Below are 16,573 nucleotides of genomic sequence, written 5' to 3'. Positions count from 1 at the left end.
GGGAGAAGAAACAGTAACAACCACCAGTTTGCAAACCCGATAAAGGACAAATAACTCCATTCTTCACGAAATACACATCACAAATGTATTAATTTAGCCCAATAAAAATACATCTACAACTAAATAGTTGACTTTTCCTACTCATTAGTGTACCTGGATGTAACACCCTGAGCTGCTATTGAAAAGGCTGAGTTAAATCCAAATCCCTGCACCTCTATTTCCAGGTTTCTCTATGAATGAACAGGGCAACTATACTGTATTCTTAGTACAGCTCATACCAAGAGATCAGCACTTATACAGATTGCATCTTGGACTGAGTAATTTCATCGTTGCTTGGAAAATCTGCTTTGCTGTTAAGGCATACATGTTGTAGCTTCTATTCAGTCTTTTGAAAGAGGAATATTTTTTCTCTTTTTCAGAAGACTATGTAATCCACAGGAATTAAATAATTTATTGTCATAGATTCTCAAGATCTAGCAAGATTTTTAGTCGCCCTGGGCAAACCTTCAGCCTTGCATCCCCTCAATTATCTTTCATGCCCTATCCCCCCACCCACCCAATATTTTCATAATTTAACTCAGTCATGATTATCTCACAATACGCCTAACAGCACATAAATAATGAAGGCAATTTCCAAAAGCAATTTACATTGGTACTATAAATGCCTATTTATCCAGGTGAATGGCCTATTGGAAAATTACCCACCCTCCCTGTGGATTAAAGTACATGCTGATGGTTATTTGGCCATCACTACTACTACTACTACTACTTATGATTTCTATGCGCTACTAGACGTACGCAGCGCTGTACAGTTGAACATGAAGCGACAGTCCCTGCTCGACAGAGCTTACAATCTAATTAGGACAGACGAACAGGACAATATTCAATGGCTACCTGCAGTGTGATCTAACCCTCTACCACCTGCGCCCCTGAGATATGCCAGCGCATGCGCTCTAGCAATCAAATCATACACCCCCCTCTCTAAACCAGGAAAATTTAAAGCAGCGTCAGCCACTCAATTTCTTTGTTCAAACCTCTAGGGGTCATGGTTCACCAATTAAAGATAAATTGTTGTTCTTTCTTTAGCAATATCGCTATCCATTGTTTCATTTTGCAGCTGCTCTTTACTGTTCCCCAGATACGGCTGCTCTAGGCGAATACCTAGTTTGCCTAATGGTTAAACCAGTCCTATAGACTGTTCAGTCTGTTAGATTAATCACTACTCTATAGTATATCTATTAGGGATGTGCGTGTAGTTTTAGGCGCTGGGATATCAACTAAGCGTATTCTATTTACTGCGCCTAAATCTTATAGAATATGCTTAGGTAAAAATGATTTCCCTGCGGATTTTCCAGGCACTATATATAGACTCCCCACCCCTTACTAAAAGGACCCCTTAATGCAATGGATAAGATACTTTATTTATTTAGATTTTGCTCACACCTTTTTCAGTAGTAGCTCAAGGTAAGTTATATTCAGGTACACTGGATTTATTTCTCTGTCCCAGGAGGACTCACAATCTAAGTTTGTACCTGAGGCAATGGAGGGTTAAATGACTTGCCCAAGATCACAAAGAGCAGCAGTGGGATTTGAGCTGGCCACCTCTGGATTACAAGACTGGTGCTCTAACCACTAGACCACTCCACCACTAGGCCACTCCTCTATATATAAGTTTAAAAAATGAAGTCATTTGTTTAAATCTTTAGGCAATACATTTCCAGAGTCTATCTCCCTGGACTGAAAATAAATGATCCTTTATAACGTACATCTTTTTACTGCTGCTTAGTAAAAGGACCCCTAAGTACATGCAGTTTCCTTCCACGATTTCAATGTGTGTTGCAACATAATGCACATTATAACATAATCAGTGTAGGAGCACCTCCTCAATAATGCACCCTTCCAACCATCGTTGCACAGAATCCTCCCTGCCTCCCTAACAGCTCCCAAACTAATTGCAGCGAGGAGGTAATAGTGCAGCGATATTGCTAAAAAAAGGAACAACAATTTATCTTTAATTGGTGAACCATGACCCCTAGAGGTTTGAACAAAGAAATTGAGTGGCTGACACTGCTTTAAATTTTCCTGGTTTAGAGAGGGGGGTGTATGGCTTGATTGCTAGAGCGCATGCACTGGCCTATCTCAGGGGCACAGGTGGTGGAGGGTTAGATCACACTGCAGGTAGCCATTGAATATTGTTTAGGAAGAGATGAGATTGGGGTTAGATATAAGTAAATGTGAGATGCTGACAGACTGATTTTTGATTCATTTTTAGTTCTGCATTTTGTATTTTGTTTATTTCTTTTTTGATGTTTAGTTTTGGTCTCCTGATGATGCTGTGTTAAGGCGAAACATGGACGCCATGTAGAGAATAATCTGAAGGAGACTTTTGTGAATAACTTGAAGGAGATATTCATACACACGGTGGGACTGAAAGAATTTGGAACAGTTGGAAACTTGGCCGTTGTTTGGATCATGTAGGAGTTGCCTCTGAATAGAATCGTTGAACCAGCAGATGCATTTTGAGGACATCATCCCTGCATAAGTGAATGTATTTTGCTTGCTGAGATGTTTTTATGAGACATTTAGACAGCTGCAATTAGTTTGGGAGCTGTTAGGGAGGCAGGGAGCATTCTGTGTAATGATGGTTGGAAGGGTGCATTATTGAGGAGGTGTTCTTACACCGATTATGTTATAATGCACTTGGTCTGAGCACTACTAAAAATGTTAAAAACATTTTAAAAGAATATATATAATTACATAGTTTATAGATAAAATTTGGTTTGTGTTAGTATTTAGATTTGGAAATTTTGAAAACCGAACTTGTTTGGTACCCCAGATACATATTTATGACTTATTTTTTAAGGCCTTAAAAACCTAAAATCTCAAAAGATACACTAAAAATAAACTGGAAAACCAGTGAAGCTGTCTTAGCATGGGGCTGATGTGGTCTGTCTACAGGCTACCAGCAAAATGGCATGTATGTAAAGCAGGGGCATAGCTAGGTAGGACCACAGGGGCATGGGCCCCCACAGATTTAGCCCTGGCCCCCTCTATTTTCGACTCTCCCCCGACACCTGGTACCTTTGCTGGTGGGGGTTGGGAACCCCCACCAGCAAAGGTACCAGGCGACGGGGGGATCAAAGGTGGCGGGGTGAGGGGTCGAAAGTGGCTGGGGATGCAGACTAAACTGTGCCCCCTCACCTCAGGCTCTGGACCCTCCTGCCGCCGAGGTCTGGCTACGCCCCAGATGTAAAGTATGAGCATATCACTTGTACACTAGTATACCTACAATTAGCACATGAACAATCAATTGCAGGTATAAATTCTGGGAGTAATTTTTGACACATACCTCTTATTTGAAGAGCAGGTGCAAGCAGTAGCTCATAAGGTGTTTAAGGTATTATGGATGCTTTGCCGTGTAAGATCAAATTTAAGCAAGAAGTGTTTAGAGCAATTGCGCAAACAATGGTATTCTCACACATTGACTACTGTAACACCATTTATATAGGCTGTAAAGATGGGGTGATAAAAAAAAACTTCAAACCTTGCCAAACACATTTGTGCATTTCATATTTAAGGAATCCAAATCTGATCGAGTCTCTCCATTACTGTTGCAGTTACATTAGTTGCCAATACAAGCGTGTATTGTTTTTAAGCATTGTTGCCTTGTCTTTCTAACTGTGCTTGGCGAAGCACCTGTGTATATGTCAAATTTCATACAATTATTGCTTAGGAATGTCATTCCTAGATCTAGTTGTTTGTGTTTTTAATTCTACAATACCCAGACCCTAAATAGGTTGTTTAGAGTCTAGGTATTGTAAATTTGCATATTTAGCAGCTAGCCATTGGAATACCAATTGATTTCAGAATGCAATCCAATTATATGGCTTTCTGGAAACTATTGCAAACTTTTTTCTTTGGAAATTTTTTAAATGTGAATTAGTTGTTTTATTTGTAGTTGGTTGAATATTGATATGTAGTTTTCCTGGAGTTGGTCCAGTTTACTCTTGTGAGCCACACTGAATTCTGATGGTAAGTGTGGGATATAAGTGCCATGTATTATTATTATTACTAGGAAAAAATGCCCGTTTCTGAGCGCAATGAAATGGATGCTAGCAAGGGGCCCCCTCCCTCCGTCCCTCCGAGCTACTTGCCTTGTTCGCTGTGGCGTTTCCGTTTCGGCCCTCGAGTGTCATAGCTCCGCCCTCGAAGTCATGACGTTTTGATGCGAGGGCGGTGCAGACACTCCAGGGCACACCGGATATCTCGGGTGCCTCAACTTCCGTGGAGGCTTCAGAACGTTGGGGTTGCCTTTTATATAGAAAGATTATTATTGTTATTATTATTATTATGTAAGTGGGCATTCCTGAGGCATAGTTTAGGCAAACAGGGATAGAACTGCGATGTACTTGTGTATGTTATAAAATATGTGAGTACACACACACTTTTCCACCTTCTTCAGAGCAGATGTAAATTAGTGCTTGAGAATTTGCACATTGCTAGGGATAGTTCTTTCCAGTCTGGCGATCCAAACCAACAGCCCAGTATCTCTAACCCCTTTCTCTCCCTCAGTGTCTGCCCTAAGCTTTCTTGAATTCTTATACCATCCTCATCCCCATTACCTCCACTAGGAGACTGTCCCATGCATCCACTACCCTTTTCGTAAAGAAATATTACTTTTAAGTTGAAGAAAGGGGCAGACTCAGGAGAAATCTAAAGTGAACCAGAAGATCTGAATGAGATTTTAAAACACAAAGAAACAGAAGGAAGAAAAGGTACCAAGAAAATATCCTTCTGTGGGGAGCACTCCCCTTCCCCCCTTTCCCTCCCCTCCCTCCAGTGTAGGTCTTGTCATACAAATCTATTCAATTTGTTTCAATGGGTGGCCCACAAGCTGGATTGGGGAATGTGCTAGATGGGATCTACTTCGATTTGTCTTTGACTTGGTTTCACACAGGCAACTGATAAAACAACTGAGAGCTCTTGGCCTGGGTCCAAAATTGACTGACTGAGTGAGAAACTGGTTGAGTGAGAAGCAAAAAAAAGTAGTGGTAAACGGAGTTCATGCCAAGAGTCATAGCCACAGTCATAGGAGCCGACTCTGTGGGTGCTGTGGGTGCTTGAGCACCCCCAATATTGAGAAAATTCCTTATATGTGTCCAGGGAGGGGTTATTTCCATTGGGTTTAGCACCCCCAATAATTTTGAAAAGTTGGCTCCTATGGCCACAGTAGTATGCACAAAGCTTGGTCCTTAAGTCTGGTCCTTTTCAATAATTTTCTTATTTATTTTCTTTTTCTTTCTTTCTTTTTGCTTTTTTGTTAACTTGAAGCTTTAATAAATTTTAGTTTTCAATAATTTTCTAAATGATGCAGACGAGCTCTCAGAAAACATTTGCCTTTCTGCCAATGATGCCAAATCTGCAATCAGGGTAGATGCCATTGAAAATGCAGTAAACATGAGGAGGGGTATAGGAAGGCTTGAAGAATAGTCTAGACTTTGTCAACTAAGATTTAGGGGGGTAATTTCTAAGGTGCGGTAAAAGTTTAGCTTTTAGTCCACCATAATTTTCCACAGAAGTGACTAATTTGTGCAGTATTGCAGTAAAGCAGACTAGTTGCTTTCAGCAGTACAAGAATAATGCTGAATGCAATCAATCTTGCAAGCAGAATTATTTTTCTGTCCTAGAAGCATCGGGCTGCAAAGCCATATCCCACTGCTCCTGGGTCACTTCTTAAAAAGGCCGGGCTGAAGTATCTTCCCCTTTTGATAAAACTCCCTCCTCCAATAACCCCTCAACTCAGACCCCCCCCCCCCCTTCAATGGTTTCCCAACACTGATCTCCTGATGGCCCCTCAATTCTGATTCCTCCCGAATAGCCCCCTTCTCCTAACTCCCCTCATTTCACTGCAGGCTTCCATGGCATATCCTGGGAGATGTATTGGGGGAGCAATTCCCAATTGTTCCTGCTTCTTCTTGACAAAATTAAATCAGTGCCCCCCCCCCCCCCAGGGTGCTAGTCTTGTGGTACTTTCCTACACACAATCCTATAATTCTTATAGTCAGCCAATAAAACATATCACAACTTGTAAAAGATATTACAACTTGCATTAGTAACATAAACCTTTCATCATCAATGTTTTATCTCATTTCTGATCTCTGCTCTTGATAATTTTTGATTTTTTTAAATGGTTATATTTTCAGTCCTCATGACAAATGTTATTACAATTCCTCTTGTAGATTTCCAGTTAATTCCTAAGGTGATATTAATATTATTTGACACATTCTGATCATTCCTCCTACTTACCCACTCCCACTCCCATTCTGGATCTAACTAAATATGAGCAGGAATTTGTATTAATGCCACCCTGATGCTGTGTGTTTAAATCACTCTTGCGGCTCTGGCCAGCTAATATGTTTTTTTGCCAATTGTACTTGCACAGTATGTGCTCTTCAGCCACTACAGCAAAATATTAACATGAATGTAAATAAAACGTACCAGTAGGTAAATTCTTCATAAACAGGTGAAGTCTGACCTAAAAAAAAAAAAATCTATAGTTGCCTTTTCCGTTTGCTCCTAAGATATGCTAAAGGCAGACAAAACAGAGGATCTGTCAGAGTAGAGACTTAAGAATAAGCTATGCCCCCTCCAAAATCAAGCAATAAAAATTTGAAACGGAAGGAGGAAAAGCTGATCTGAAGAAGATGTATGAGCATGAAACGGCTGCTGCAAATCTACGGAGGAGAGACGACAGTGGGTGTGCAGGTCCAGAAGTACTTCAGGAGTTTTTCATTCGTACCAGTTCCAAGAAGAGCAGATGGAATTTTCAGTGGAAAAGAACGAGAACGATCAAACAAATCGAATGTTCACTGAAGAGAACCGAACGTTGTGTCATCCATAAGAATCCCATTTAGGCTTTGAGAACTCTTTCCACCAGAAGGTTGGTTGGTACTTTCCACAGCTCACGAAACCAATTAAAAAAAAAAAAGATCTTGAGGCGTATACCTTAATTACTTATATTCTACATATTGTAGAATATATTGTAGATATTGTAGAATATGGGTTGGGAACCAGGAATACAAAACTAGGCATCCCCTTCCCACCCTAATGGGTCAAAGCCCCTTAGCACCCTACAACTGCCCGGGTGAAATCACATCACACTGGGCAGGAAGCAGCAGTAAACGAGTATATATATCCCCTCACTGATCTGTGAACGTGCCTTCACTGAAACGAGAGATGGAAATGTCTCACGTACCTGTTAAACAGCAGCCGCAGAAAGTCGGAAGGAAATGAGCACGAAGTTGCGCTTAGGGTCGGGGGAGTGCTTCTGGAGCCTTGCTCTTGCTCGCCATCCCTGCAGTCTGTCTCTGACGATGATGAGACGACACTGGCCACTGGACCATGACTCGTCTCGGAGTCACCGGTGTTATTTTTTTTCTTTAAATCAAGGTGGATGCGAGATCAGCCCGGGCAGGGCACAGCGCGGCTGCTGCGTGCTGTGATCTGTCTGTCATTAGGTATGTAAATGAGGCCCGGCCATGCCCAACCTCCCCGAAGATCAGGAATTCGAAGTGTGCACACACACACACAGACAGAGCTCCTGGACCCAGGGCTGCAGATCCAGGTCAGTCTGCTCTGCTTCTTTTTCCTACTACCGATCTGCTTTATGAGGGATGTGGGTACCGGTTCGGATTACTTAAAAACAAGCAGTCTAGGGCAGAATGGATTAAGATCTTACAGACAGGTTGCCTGCTACACTTACAAGTTGTAAGTCTGTGATGATGCCGTCTCCTCGTACTTTCAAATATCTTAGTAATTAGAACCGAGATAAATAGTGAGTGAGTAGGGGGGGGGGGGGGGGATTGAGGTGGTATTTCCGTGGATGTCAGAATAATTGTAATTCCTGCGTGGAGAGAATGGAATTAAGCGCCTTGAAATGAATTAAGCGTTGCTCCCGGATGAAGGCACCGCTGGTTGCAGCTGTATTCCCAGAATTTTTCATCATTTCATTTATTTAGTTTTCTGAAATAAAGGCGCCAATTCAAAGAGTAGCCCTCAATATCATGGTAATCGGTAGTCATGCTTTTATTCCCCCCTCCAAGTCTATTACTTGAAAAGGGTTAGGGTTTGCTATACTGTATCATTTATTTAAGTGTGTTCCCGGAGTTGTCTCACGTAAGCGTCAGCCATTGTTCTCATTTAGTTGGTCGCTACCTGTAGAGAAGTCCAATGGCTGCTCAGCCAATTGGTACCAGATACTGAGTTCATTTAGCGACATTATAGAGTCGACAAGGTGGGATTCCAGTTCCTGAGGAGCAGGTGCACCGCATGCAAAAGGTCCTCTAATAAACCTAGGAGCGATGGACCTTTAATATGGAGGCTAGACATGGAGAAAATAAGGCTTTTCGCCTTTCTGGCTGAGGAAAGATAATAAAATGTTATTCTTTTTTGTAGTTTTAGTGGCGTGAGAAAGTTGCTGCACAATGTAATGTCCAATGTTTTGATGAAAACTTTTAATTCTGACTGTTTTTGCTACAAAGAGCCCCAAATCATGATCCTTTCTTCCGTCCCTTCTCCAGTGGAACTGTCCAACTCTTGAATTGATATATTACTGGCTTTTTACATGGTGAATACTCCTGTAAATGTGAAAATCTTTTGAGACAAATGAGAAATTTAATTTCAATAATATAGACTTTTATTGCCTGCAATCTTCGACAATGACAGCTGTACAGAGAGGGAATGATAACTTTGACCTGTAATATATTTTTGTATAGAGCATAGAGGATTTGGGATTTATTCTACAAAGAAGTGATTTGTGCACTGTTTCCTTAAACTCGTTAGTAGAAGGGCAGGATGAACATATAAGCAATGGAGACAGGTCTCCCGCAGAAAGGCAAGAGGGAATCACCTGAGAATGGTAAACCTCAAACAGATTTGGGATGGGGTCAGGGTACGGTTCCAAGCAGCAGCTTTAATTAAAGGAATGACTGGCAGAAACGTTACATTGAAATGTATTAAAATTATTTTTAAAGAGAGATTCTTCCAACTAATTGTGGTCTAATGCAAGGAAACAGTCATTGTAATGGGAGATTTTTTGCACACTAATGACATAGGTCAATTATTACAATGTACAGAAGGACAGAAAGGAGCATTTAACAGAGAACATCAACTAGGTCCCCCCACCACACCCCATCCTCAATTAATCTTGTCCTTATCAGCAGCCTTATCTTTTTGCAATGAGTGTGCATGGCGAACATTTTTGTTTTAATTTCCCATATTGTTTATGGGATTTTTTTTGTTTTTGTTTCAGAGGCGATGTTACCAGTGTGCACACTTTCACAATAATGCATCCTTTTGCTCAAGTAGTGCACTGCACACAGAAAAACCCATAAAATTTTGCCCCCCCCCCCCCCCACCATCATTTTGGATTAAAACCAATGGCATTTCCTTTGTTGTTTCAAACAAATAAGCAATCCCTCTTGAACATAAACATAGTGGGTCACACCAGTGGTCCATCTAGCCCAGTATCCTGTTTCCAACAGTGGCCAAGCCAACTCACAAGTACCTGGCAGAATCCCACATAGTAGCAAGACTCCAGGCAGTCAATCAGTGACTTCCACCATGGAGGTGAATCAATATTTCACTCATTCAAAAAGTGCAAAGACCAGGGGACACTCAATGAAATTGCATGGGAATATTTTTCACTCAAAGAATAGTTATGCTCTGGAATTCATTGCCGGAGGCTGTGGTAACAGTGGTTAACATACCTGAGTTTAAAAAAGATTTGGACAAGTTCCTGGAGGAAAAATCCATAGTCTGTTATTGAGATAGCAATGGGGGAAGCCACTGTTTGCCCTGGGATTGGTAGCATGGAATGGTGCTACTGATTGGGTTTCTGCCAGGCACTTGTGACCTGGATTTGCAACTGCTAGAAGCAGGATACTAGGCTAGGTGGACCATTGGTCTGACCCATTATGGCTAGTCTTATGTTCATGTTTATCTCTAGTAGACTATAGACAGTTCCTGCAGGAATTTTTCCAAACCTGCTTAAGTAGAGGAGTGTGGTAGCCGTGTTAGTCCACTCTTAAGGTTATCAATAGAAATCAAACAAAATAAAACATGGAAAAGAAAATAAGATGATACCTTTTTTATTGGACATAACTTAATACATTTCTTGATTAGCTTTCGAAGGTTGCCCTTCTTCGACGAAGAAGGGCAACCTTCGAAAGCTAATCAAGAAATGTATTAAGTTATGTCCAATAAAAAAGGTATCATCTTATTTTCTTTTCCATGTTTTATTTTGTTTGATTTCTATTGATATCCAAACCTGCTTTAAATCCAGATATGCTAACCGCATCCTCAAGCAATGGGTTCTAGTTTAACTATTCATTGAGTGAAAAATATTTCTACTATTCATTTTAAAAATATTACCATGTAACTTCATTGAGTGCCCCCTAGTCTTTGTACTTTTTGAAACTGTAAAAACTTACTTTTACTCAGGATTTTGTAGACCTTTATCAAATCCCCCCTCAGTCATCTCTCTTCTAAGTTGAAGAACCCTAACCTCTTTAGCCTTTCCCCATATGAGAGGAGTTCCATCTCCTTTATCATTTTGTTCGCTTCTCTTTGAACCTTTTCTAATTCTGTAGTATCCTTTTTGAGATGCAGTAACTAGAAATGAACTCAATACTCAAGGTGAGGTCACACCATGGAGTGATACAGAGGCATAATAATATTCTTGGTCTTATTTTGTTCCCTTTCCTAATAATTTGTAGGATCCTATTTGGTTTTTTGGCCACCGCTAAATGCTGGACAGAAGATTTCAGCATATTGTCTACAATGACACCTAAATCTTTTTCTTGAGTGCTGACTCCTAAGGTGAACCCCAGCATCAAGTAACTGTGCTTTGGATTATTCTTCCCAATGTGCACCGCTTTTCATTTGTCCACATTAAATTTCATCTGCCATTTGGATGCCCAGTCTTCCCATTTCCTAAGGCCTTCCTTCAATTTTTCACAGTCTGCATTTGTTTTGTGTCATCTGCAAATTTAAGGTCCCTTTTATTAGGGTGCACTAGTGGATTTAGCACACACTAAAAATTAGCATGGCTAAATGCTAAGACGCAATCTTTGTAGTGGGGTGAGTTACCTAGGTTGGTCAGTTGAGAGTCAAAAGTTAATTAGGTACTGAAAGAGATAATTACTTCAAGCAAGTACTCTTATCTTAAAGAGGAAAAAGGCCTTGAGAAACCCCTTGACAGCTAAAAAAGTCAAACTGGGGTTGGACTTCCTCATCATCGGCCCAAAAAACCTCTATGCGCAGAATTTATTGGCTAAAGAATATTAGAACAAAACTTAGCTCAAGAACGAGTCAGTCTCTGTGCTCCCTTGTTGGTTAAAGCAGTGAGCGACGACGGCCAGCGTTTCGAATTCGCGGTTTCTTCTTCAGGATCACTGGATAAATTTCCGCTCGATCCTTATGGTGGATATCACAGAGACGTCCATAGAAATATATACACGAATTCTATATAGTGCACCTAGAGATCTGCACCAAAATCTAGGCATATTCTATAATAACGCACATAACTTAATTAGCTTAACAAGCTATTATTACTCCTTGTGGTCCTGGGCGAGTCGGTTGGCCCTCCATTGCCTTGGGTGCAGGCTTGGATTGTGGGCCCTCCGGAGACAGAGAAATGCCAAGTGTACCTGACTGTGGAGTGGAGGAGTGGCCTAGTGGTTAGAGTGGTGGACTTTGGTCCTGGGGAGCTGGGTTCAATTCCCACTGCAGGCACAGGCAGCTCCTTGTGACTCTGGGCAAGTCACTTAACCTTCCATTGCCCCAGGTACAAATAAGTACCTAAGCTGCATTGAGGCTGCCATGAGTGGGAAAGCGCAGGGTACAAATAAAAAAAAAAATGTAACTCACCTTGAGCTACTACTGAAAAAGGTGTGAGCAAAATCCATGTAAGTAAATAATGGTAGTTCTATTATTAGGTTTCAATTTACCATTTTCAGATTTCCCTCATTTCTTGTATTTCATTTAGTCTTGGTTATTTTACTATTGTTATGCAGTTAACAAAATTGTAAGTTTTATGTTAAACTGTGCCTACTGTACACTGCCTTGGGGGAATCTCTTCATAAAGGCAGTTATAAATCCTAACAAATACAAAAAAAAAAATAATCAGCATTGATAACAGCACTTAAAAAGCAATAATGAGCAATAATTGGCAATAATTAACACAACTTGCTATGTGTATTCTGTAATGAACTGCACTTAAATTGTAATATGTGCAGTTCAAAAGGGGCATGACTATGGGCATTTTGTGGGTGTTCCAAAATTTATGTGCGGTTATAGAATATGGCCCAGTGCGCATATCTTCTTCATGCAGGGATTTAGGCCACGTTTTTGTTGGCCTAAATGGACACACGTAGTATTAGGCACTAGGATTTCCACCTAAGCATATTTTATATACTGCACCTAAATCTTGGCACCGTTTATAGAACACGCTTAGCCGGAAATCTTTACCGTACAGATTTTTTAGGCGCTATATATAGAATCTGGTCCATAATGGACATCTCAGCGTTTAGTGCACGCTAATGTTTAGCGTACGCTAAATCCGCTAGTGTGCCTTAGTAAAAGAGACTTTGTCAAAAGTGTTCTGAAAATCTAGATATACTACATCAACCTGCTCAACTTTATCCACATACTTATTCACACCTTCAAAAAATGAAGCAGATTGGTGAAGCAAGACTTCCCTTGGCTGAACCCATGTTGACTTTGTCCCATTATACCATGTTTGTCTACGTGCTCAATCATTGAATTCTTTATAATAGTTCCCACTCTTTTGCCCAGCCCTGAGGTCAGGGTTACTGGTTTCTCATTTCCCAGATCACCCCTGTGTCATTGGTTAGTGCAGTCGTTCCCAAACCTGGTCCTTGAGGCACCCCTGCCAGTCAGGCTTCCAGGATATCCACAATGAATATTCATGAGAGAGATTTGCACACAGTGGAGGCAGTGCATTCAAATCTCTCTCATGAATATTCATGGTGGGTATCCTGAAAACCTGAGTGGCTGAGGTGCCTCCAAGACCGGGTTTGGGAACCACTGGGCTAGTGCCTGTGGTCATCTGCCATGTCTTGCCTAGTTTACTATAGGAAAAATCTTCTTTGATGCTTAATGATGCACTTACTACACAGAATATCATAAGCATATGCAAATTTATGTATCAAAGAAGAAAATAAGGCATCATGAAATGTTCCCAAATCTCCTTTAAATTAATATATGTATTTTTTTTAAATAAAACTTTTAAGAATGTATCCCTGGATTCTATATTCGGTGCCCAAATTTGGTATGTGTGCACAAATTCATTGGCTAACGAGCTCTTAACCATTAATAATTGGGTGTCAAACAATTATTTGATGTTAATTGGCATTCATTAAGATTTTCATGTACATCTGGCTGTGTGCCATTCTAGAGGCAGGGCACCTAACTCCCATATTACATATCCAAAAAGGGGTGTGGACACAGGACAGTCATGGGTATGTCAGGGGCACTCCAAAAAAGTTATGCACTTAGTTATAGAATACTGAGCAGGCACGCCTACCTTAGATGTCAGTCCAGCATGGGAAACAGTATTATGTATTATTCTATAAAGAGAACACCCCCTTTGAAGAACAGTGCTTAGCACAACTTTTTTAATGCCTGTTTTTGAGCACTATTTATAGAATTCCCCCTTTATAGCCTTAGGAGTCCTTTTACTAAGCTGCGGTAAAAAGGGGCCTGTGCTAGAATCAGTGCGTGTTTTTGATGCATGCTGAGGCCCCCCATTATATTGCAGTGGGTAAAAGGCTGTCTTTTTTTGGAAGAAAGAAAGAAAGGCCTGAGAGCTTGTCTTGACGGGCCCAGTTAAACGAGGGCTGGGCCCGTTCGGGAAGGTTCTGGGCAGGAAGGAGAGAGTGCGTGGAAGGGGGGGTTAGTGTACTCTGCCGGAGGTCTCGGAGGTTGGAAGGATTGGTTGGCTAAAAAGAAGCCAGCCAGCCCTTGAGCCTGATTCTTGCTTCCGATTGGAGGAGAGGTTGCCGGGAGCTGGGCAATAGGGAGGGAATAAAGGCTGGGCTTCCTCCAAGGCTCAGGGTGTTTCCTGAACCTTGGAGGCAGCTTTGCCCTCCCTCCCGCCCTCACATTTAATTGAGGGGGTGAGGCTTCCTTTGTTGTGTTGTAGAATTCTGTTTTTCAGGTGAATGGCATTGGATTTGTCGCAGCGGCAAAAACCCGAGCTACAGGAGCAATGGCTCATGGGGATGAGCCAGGGCATTAAAGGCGAGTCGGGTGACCCGGAATAAATGTGTGGAGGTCCACACAGGCCAGGGCTCTTACTGTTAGGGTGGAGCCAGGAAGAGGAAGAGTTGCGGTGACAGCAGGAAGTGGAAGTTGCTGCTTTGCTATCAAGGCGAGCGGCGGAGGGGGGCAGCTGCTAATGTTATGCTTTGACAGCTGTAGCTTGGGGTTGGGGTTATCCTTTACTGATGTTAATTGAAAGTTTTAAATTGTTAATAAATCAAGCTGCAGCCTATGGTTATCCCACAATTGTGTGCAGAAGAGTTATTGATTGATGAAGGATGGGGGGGGGGGGGAGCAAAGTAAGTGGGAGGGGGGAGGGCATGCCTGGTCAAACAGGTCCCTGCTCCAAGGGTTAATGGCCGTGCAATAAGTGAAACACTTACCATGTGGCCATTTCGGGGTAGAGCACTTACCTGTTGAGGTAGCAGTCAGGGCTCCCATGCCAACTCAGCAGCGTTGCTGGTTAAGGATGTATTTTTGTAGCGCCAGAAATGGTGCATGCTAGAGGTGGGAACTACCACCGGGGTCCTGTGGTAGTCCAGTGAGAGTTCCAGATTGGCACATGGTAAGCCCACATTGGGTTTACCACCGCTTAGTAAAAGGGCCCCTTAGTGTTTGGCTACTCAATGACATTTTTATATTCACTTTTTGAAGAAATTCACCTAAGGGATGTACAGCAAGAATAAGTCAAACATAGGCAATTGACAATTACAGCAGTAAAAATATTCAAATAACAATACAAGGTATGATAGAGTATGCTACATTACAATGTCAACACAATATGCTATAAAATATTTTAACAGACAGGATAGGGTATAAACAAAGATGGAACATATATAGATAGATAAAACAGATTAACAGGAGTTAGAAAATAAGGAGACTGATTTAATGAAAGTTGCACATGAAGTCAGAAAGGTGCTTGAATATAACCTCAGCTAGGACAGGAGTTGATAAGTACCTCCTGCTACAATATGCACAGCTGGTGTTAGTCCGCGCGTGTGTGTGTGTGAGTGTGTGTGTGTGTGTGTGTGTGTGTGTGATTGGCTAGTTAGCTGCTTCTTCCAGTAAAGGTCTGGGAGGAGAGCCAAGCTTTTACCTGCCTCCTGAAGCAGAGATAGTCTTGAGTAGAGAGAAGCCTCTCAGGGTGTCATGTCACCTTGAACTCCGCTAACTTCATTTTGAATAGGGCAGTCAGACCCTATTTCTCATCAGAAATATTCAGACTATTGGTACAATCATTAATATATACATAAGAACTTAGTACAAGAACAGTGCTGAGTAGACTTCTACGGTCTGTGCCCTGAGAAAGGCAAGGACAAATCAAACACGGGCATACATATAAAGTATCACATACCATGTAAGTGAGTTTATCTTGTTGGGCAGACTGGATGGACCGTACAGGTCTTTATCTGCCGCCATTTACTATATTACTCACATTACTATGTTACTATCCTGCTTATTTTCGAAGGAGATGGCCGGCCATCTTCCGACACAAATCGGGAGATGGCCGGCCATCTCCTAAACCAGGCCAAATCGGTATAATCGAAAGCCGATTTTGGCCAGCTTCAACTGCTTTCCGTCGCAGGGCCGGCCAAAGTAAAAGGAGGCGTGTCGGCAGGGTACAGAAGGCGGGACGGGGGCGTGGTTACGAGATGGCCAGCTTCGGCCGATAATGGAAAAAAGAAGGTTGGCTCTGACGAGCACTTGGCCGGCTTTACTTGGTCCATTTATTTTTAGGACCAAGTCTCAAAAAAGTGCCCCAATTGACCAGATGACCACCGGAGGGAATCGGGTATCACCTCCCCTTACTCCCCCAGTGGTCACCAACCCCCTCCCACCCCCCCAAAATTTTTTTTTACATTTTTGTGCCAGCCTCTATGCCAGCCTCAAATGTCATACCCAGCTCCCTGACAGCATTATGCAAGTCCCTGGAGCTGTTTTTAGTGGGTACTGCAGTGCAGTTCAGGCAGGCGGACCCAGGCCCATCCCCCCCTACCTGTTACACTTGTGGTGGTAAATGGGAGCCCTCCAAAACCCACCACAAACCCACTGTACCCACATCTAGGTGCCCCCTTCACCCATAAGGGCTATGGCAGTGGTGCACAGTTGTGGGTAATGGGTTTTGGGGAGGTTTTGAGGGGCTCAGAACACAAGGTAAGGGAGATTTGTACCTGGGAGCTTTTTCTGAAGTCCACTGCAGTGCCCCCTAGGGTGCCCGGTTGGTGTCCTG

General features: G+C 42.1%; 2 protein-coding genes across 3 annotated transcripts in view; one reads left to right on the top strand and one right to left on the bottom strand.

Annotated features, from left to right (window-relative positions):
• The window catches only part of LOC115460610 (dual oxidase maturation factor 1-like), a 75,082-nt gene extending 67,667 nt beyond the window's left edge, over positions 1-7,415 (bottom strand). Inside the window, exon 1 of one of the 2 annotated variants that reach the window (XM_030190374.1) lies at positions 7,256-7,415. Coding sequence is in view for 1 of the 2 variants with exons in the window: in XM_030190373.1 (XP_030046233.1) it covers positions 6,499-6,517 (19 nt within the window). In the remaining variant the exon portion in view is untranslated. Of the gene's footprint in view, positions 1-6,498; positions 6,520-7,255 lie in introns of those variants that run through there. The other variant, XM_030190373.1, reaches the window with a different exon arrangement.
• A 142-nt stretch (positions 7,416-7,557) lies between these two features.
• LOC115458066 (dual oxidase 1-like) overlaps positions 7,558-16,573 on the top strand; it is a 287,347-nt gene continuing 278,331 nt past the window's right edge. Inside the window, exon 1 of the mRNA XM_030187873.1 lies at positions 7,558-7,624. The gene's annotated coding sequence lies outside the window, so the exon portion shown is untranslated. The remainder of the gene's footprint in view (positions 7,625-16,573) is intronic.

This window comes from Microcaecilia unicolor, chromosome 1 (genome assembly GCF_901765095.1).
Source record: "Microcaecilia unicolor chromosome 1, aMicUni1.1, whole genome shotgun sequence".
Classification (NCBI taxonomy): domain Eukaryota; kingdom Metazoa; phylum Chordata; class Amphibia; order Gymnophiona; family Siphonopidae; genus Microcaecilia; species Microcaecilia unicolor.
Note: the sequence above shows the minus strand (reverse complement) of the source record. Positions and strands in the feature narration are given on the sequence as shown.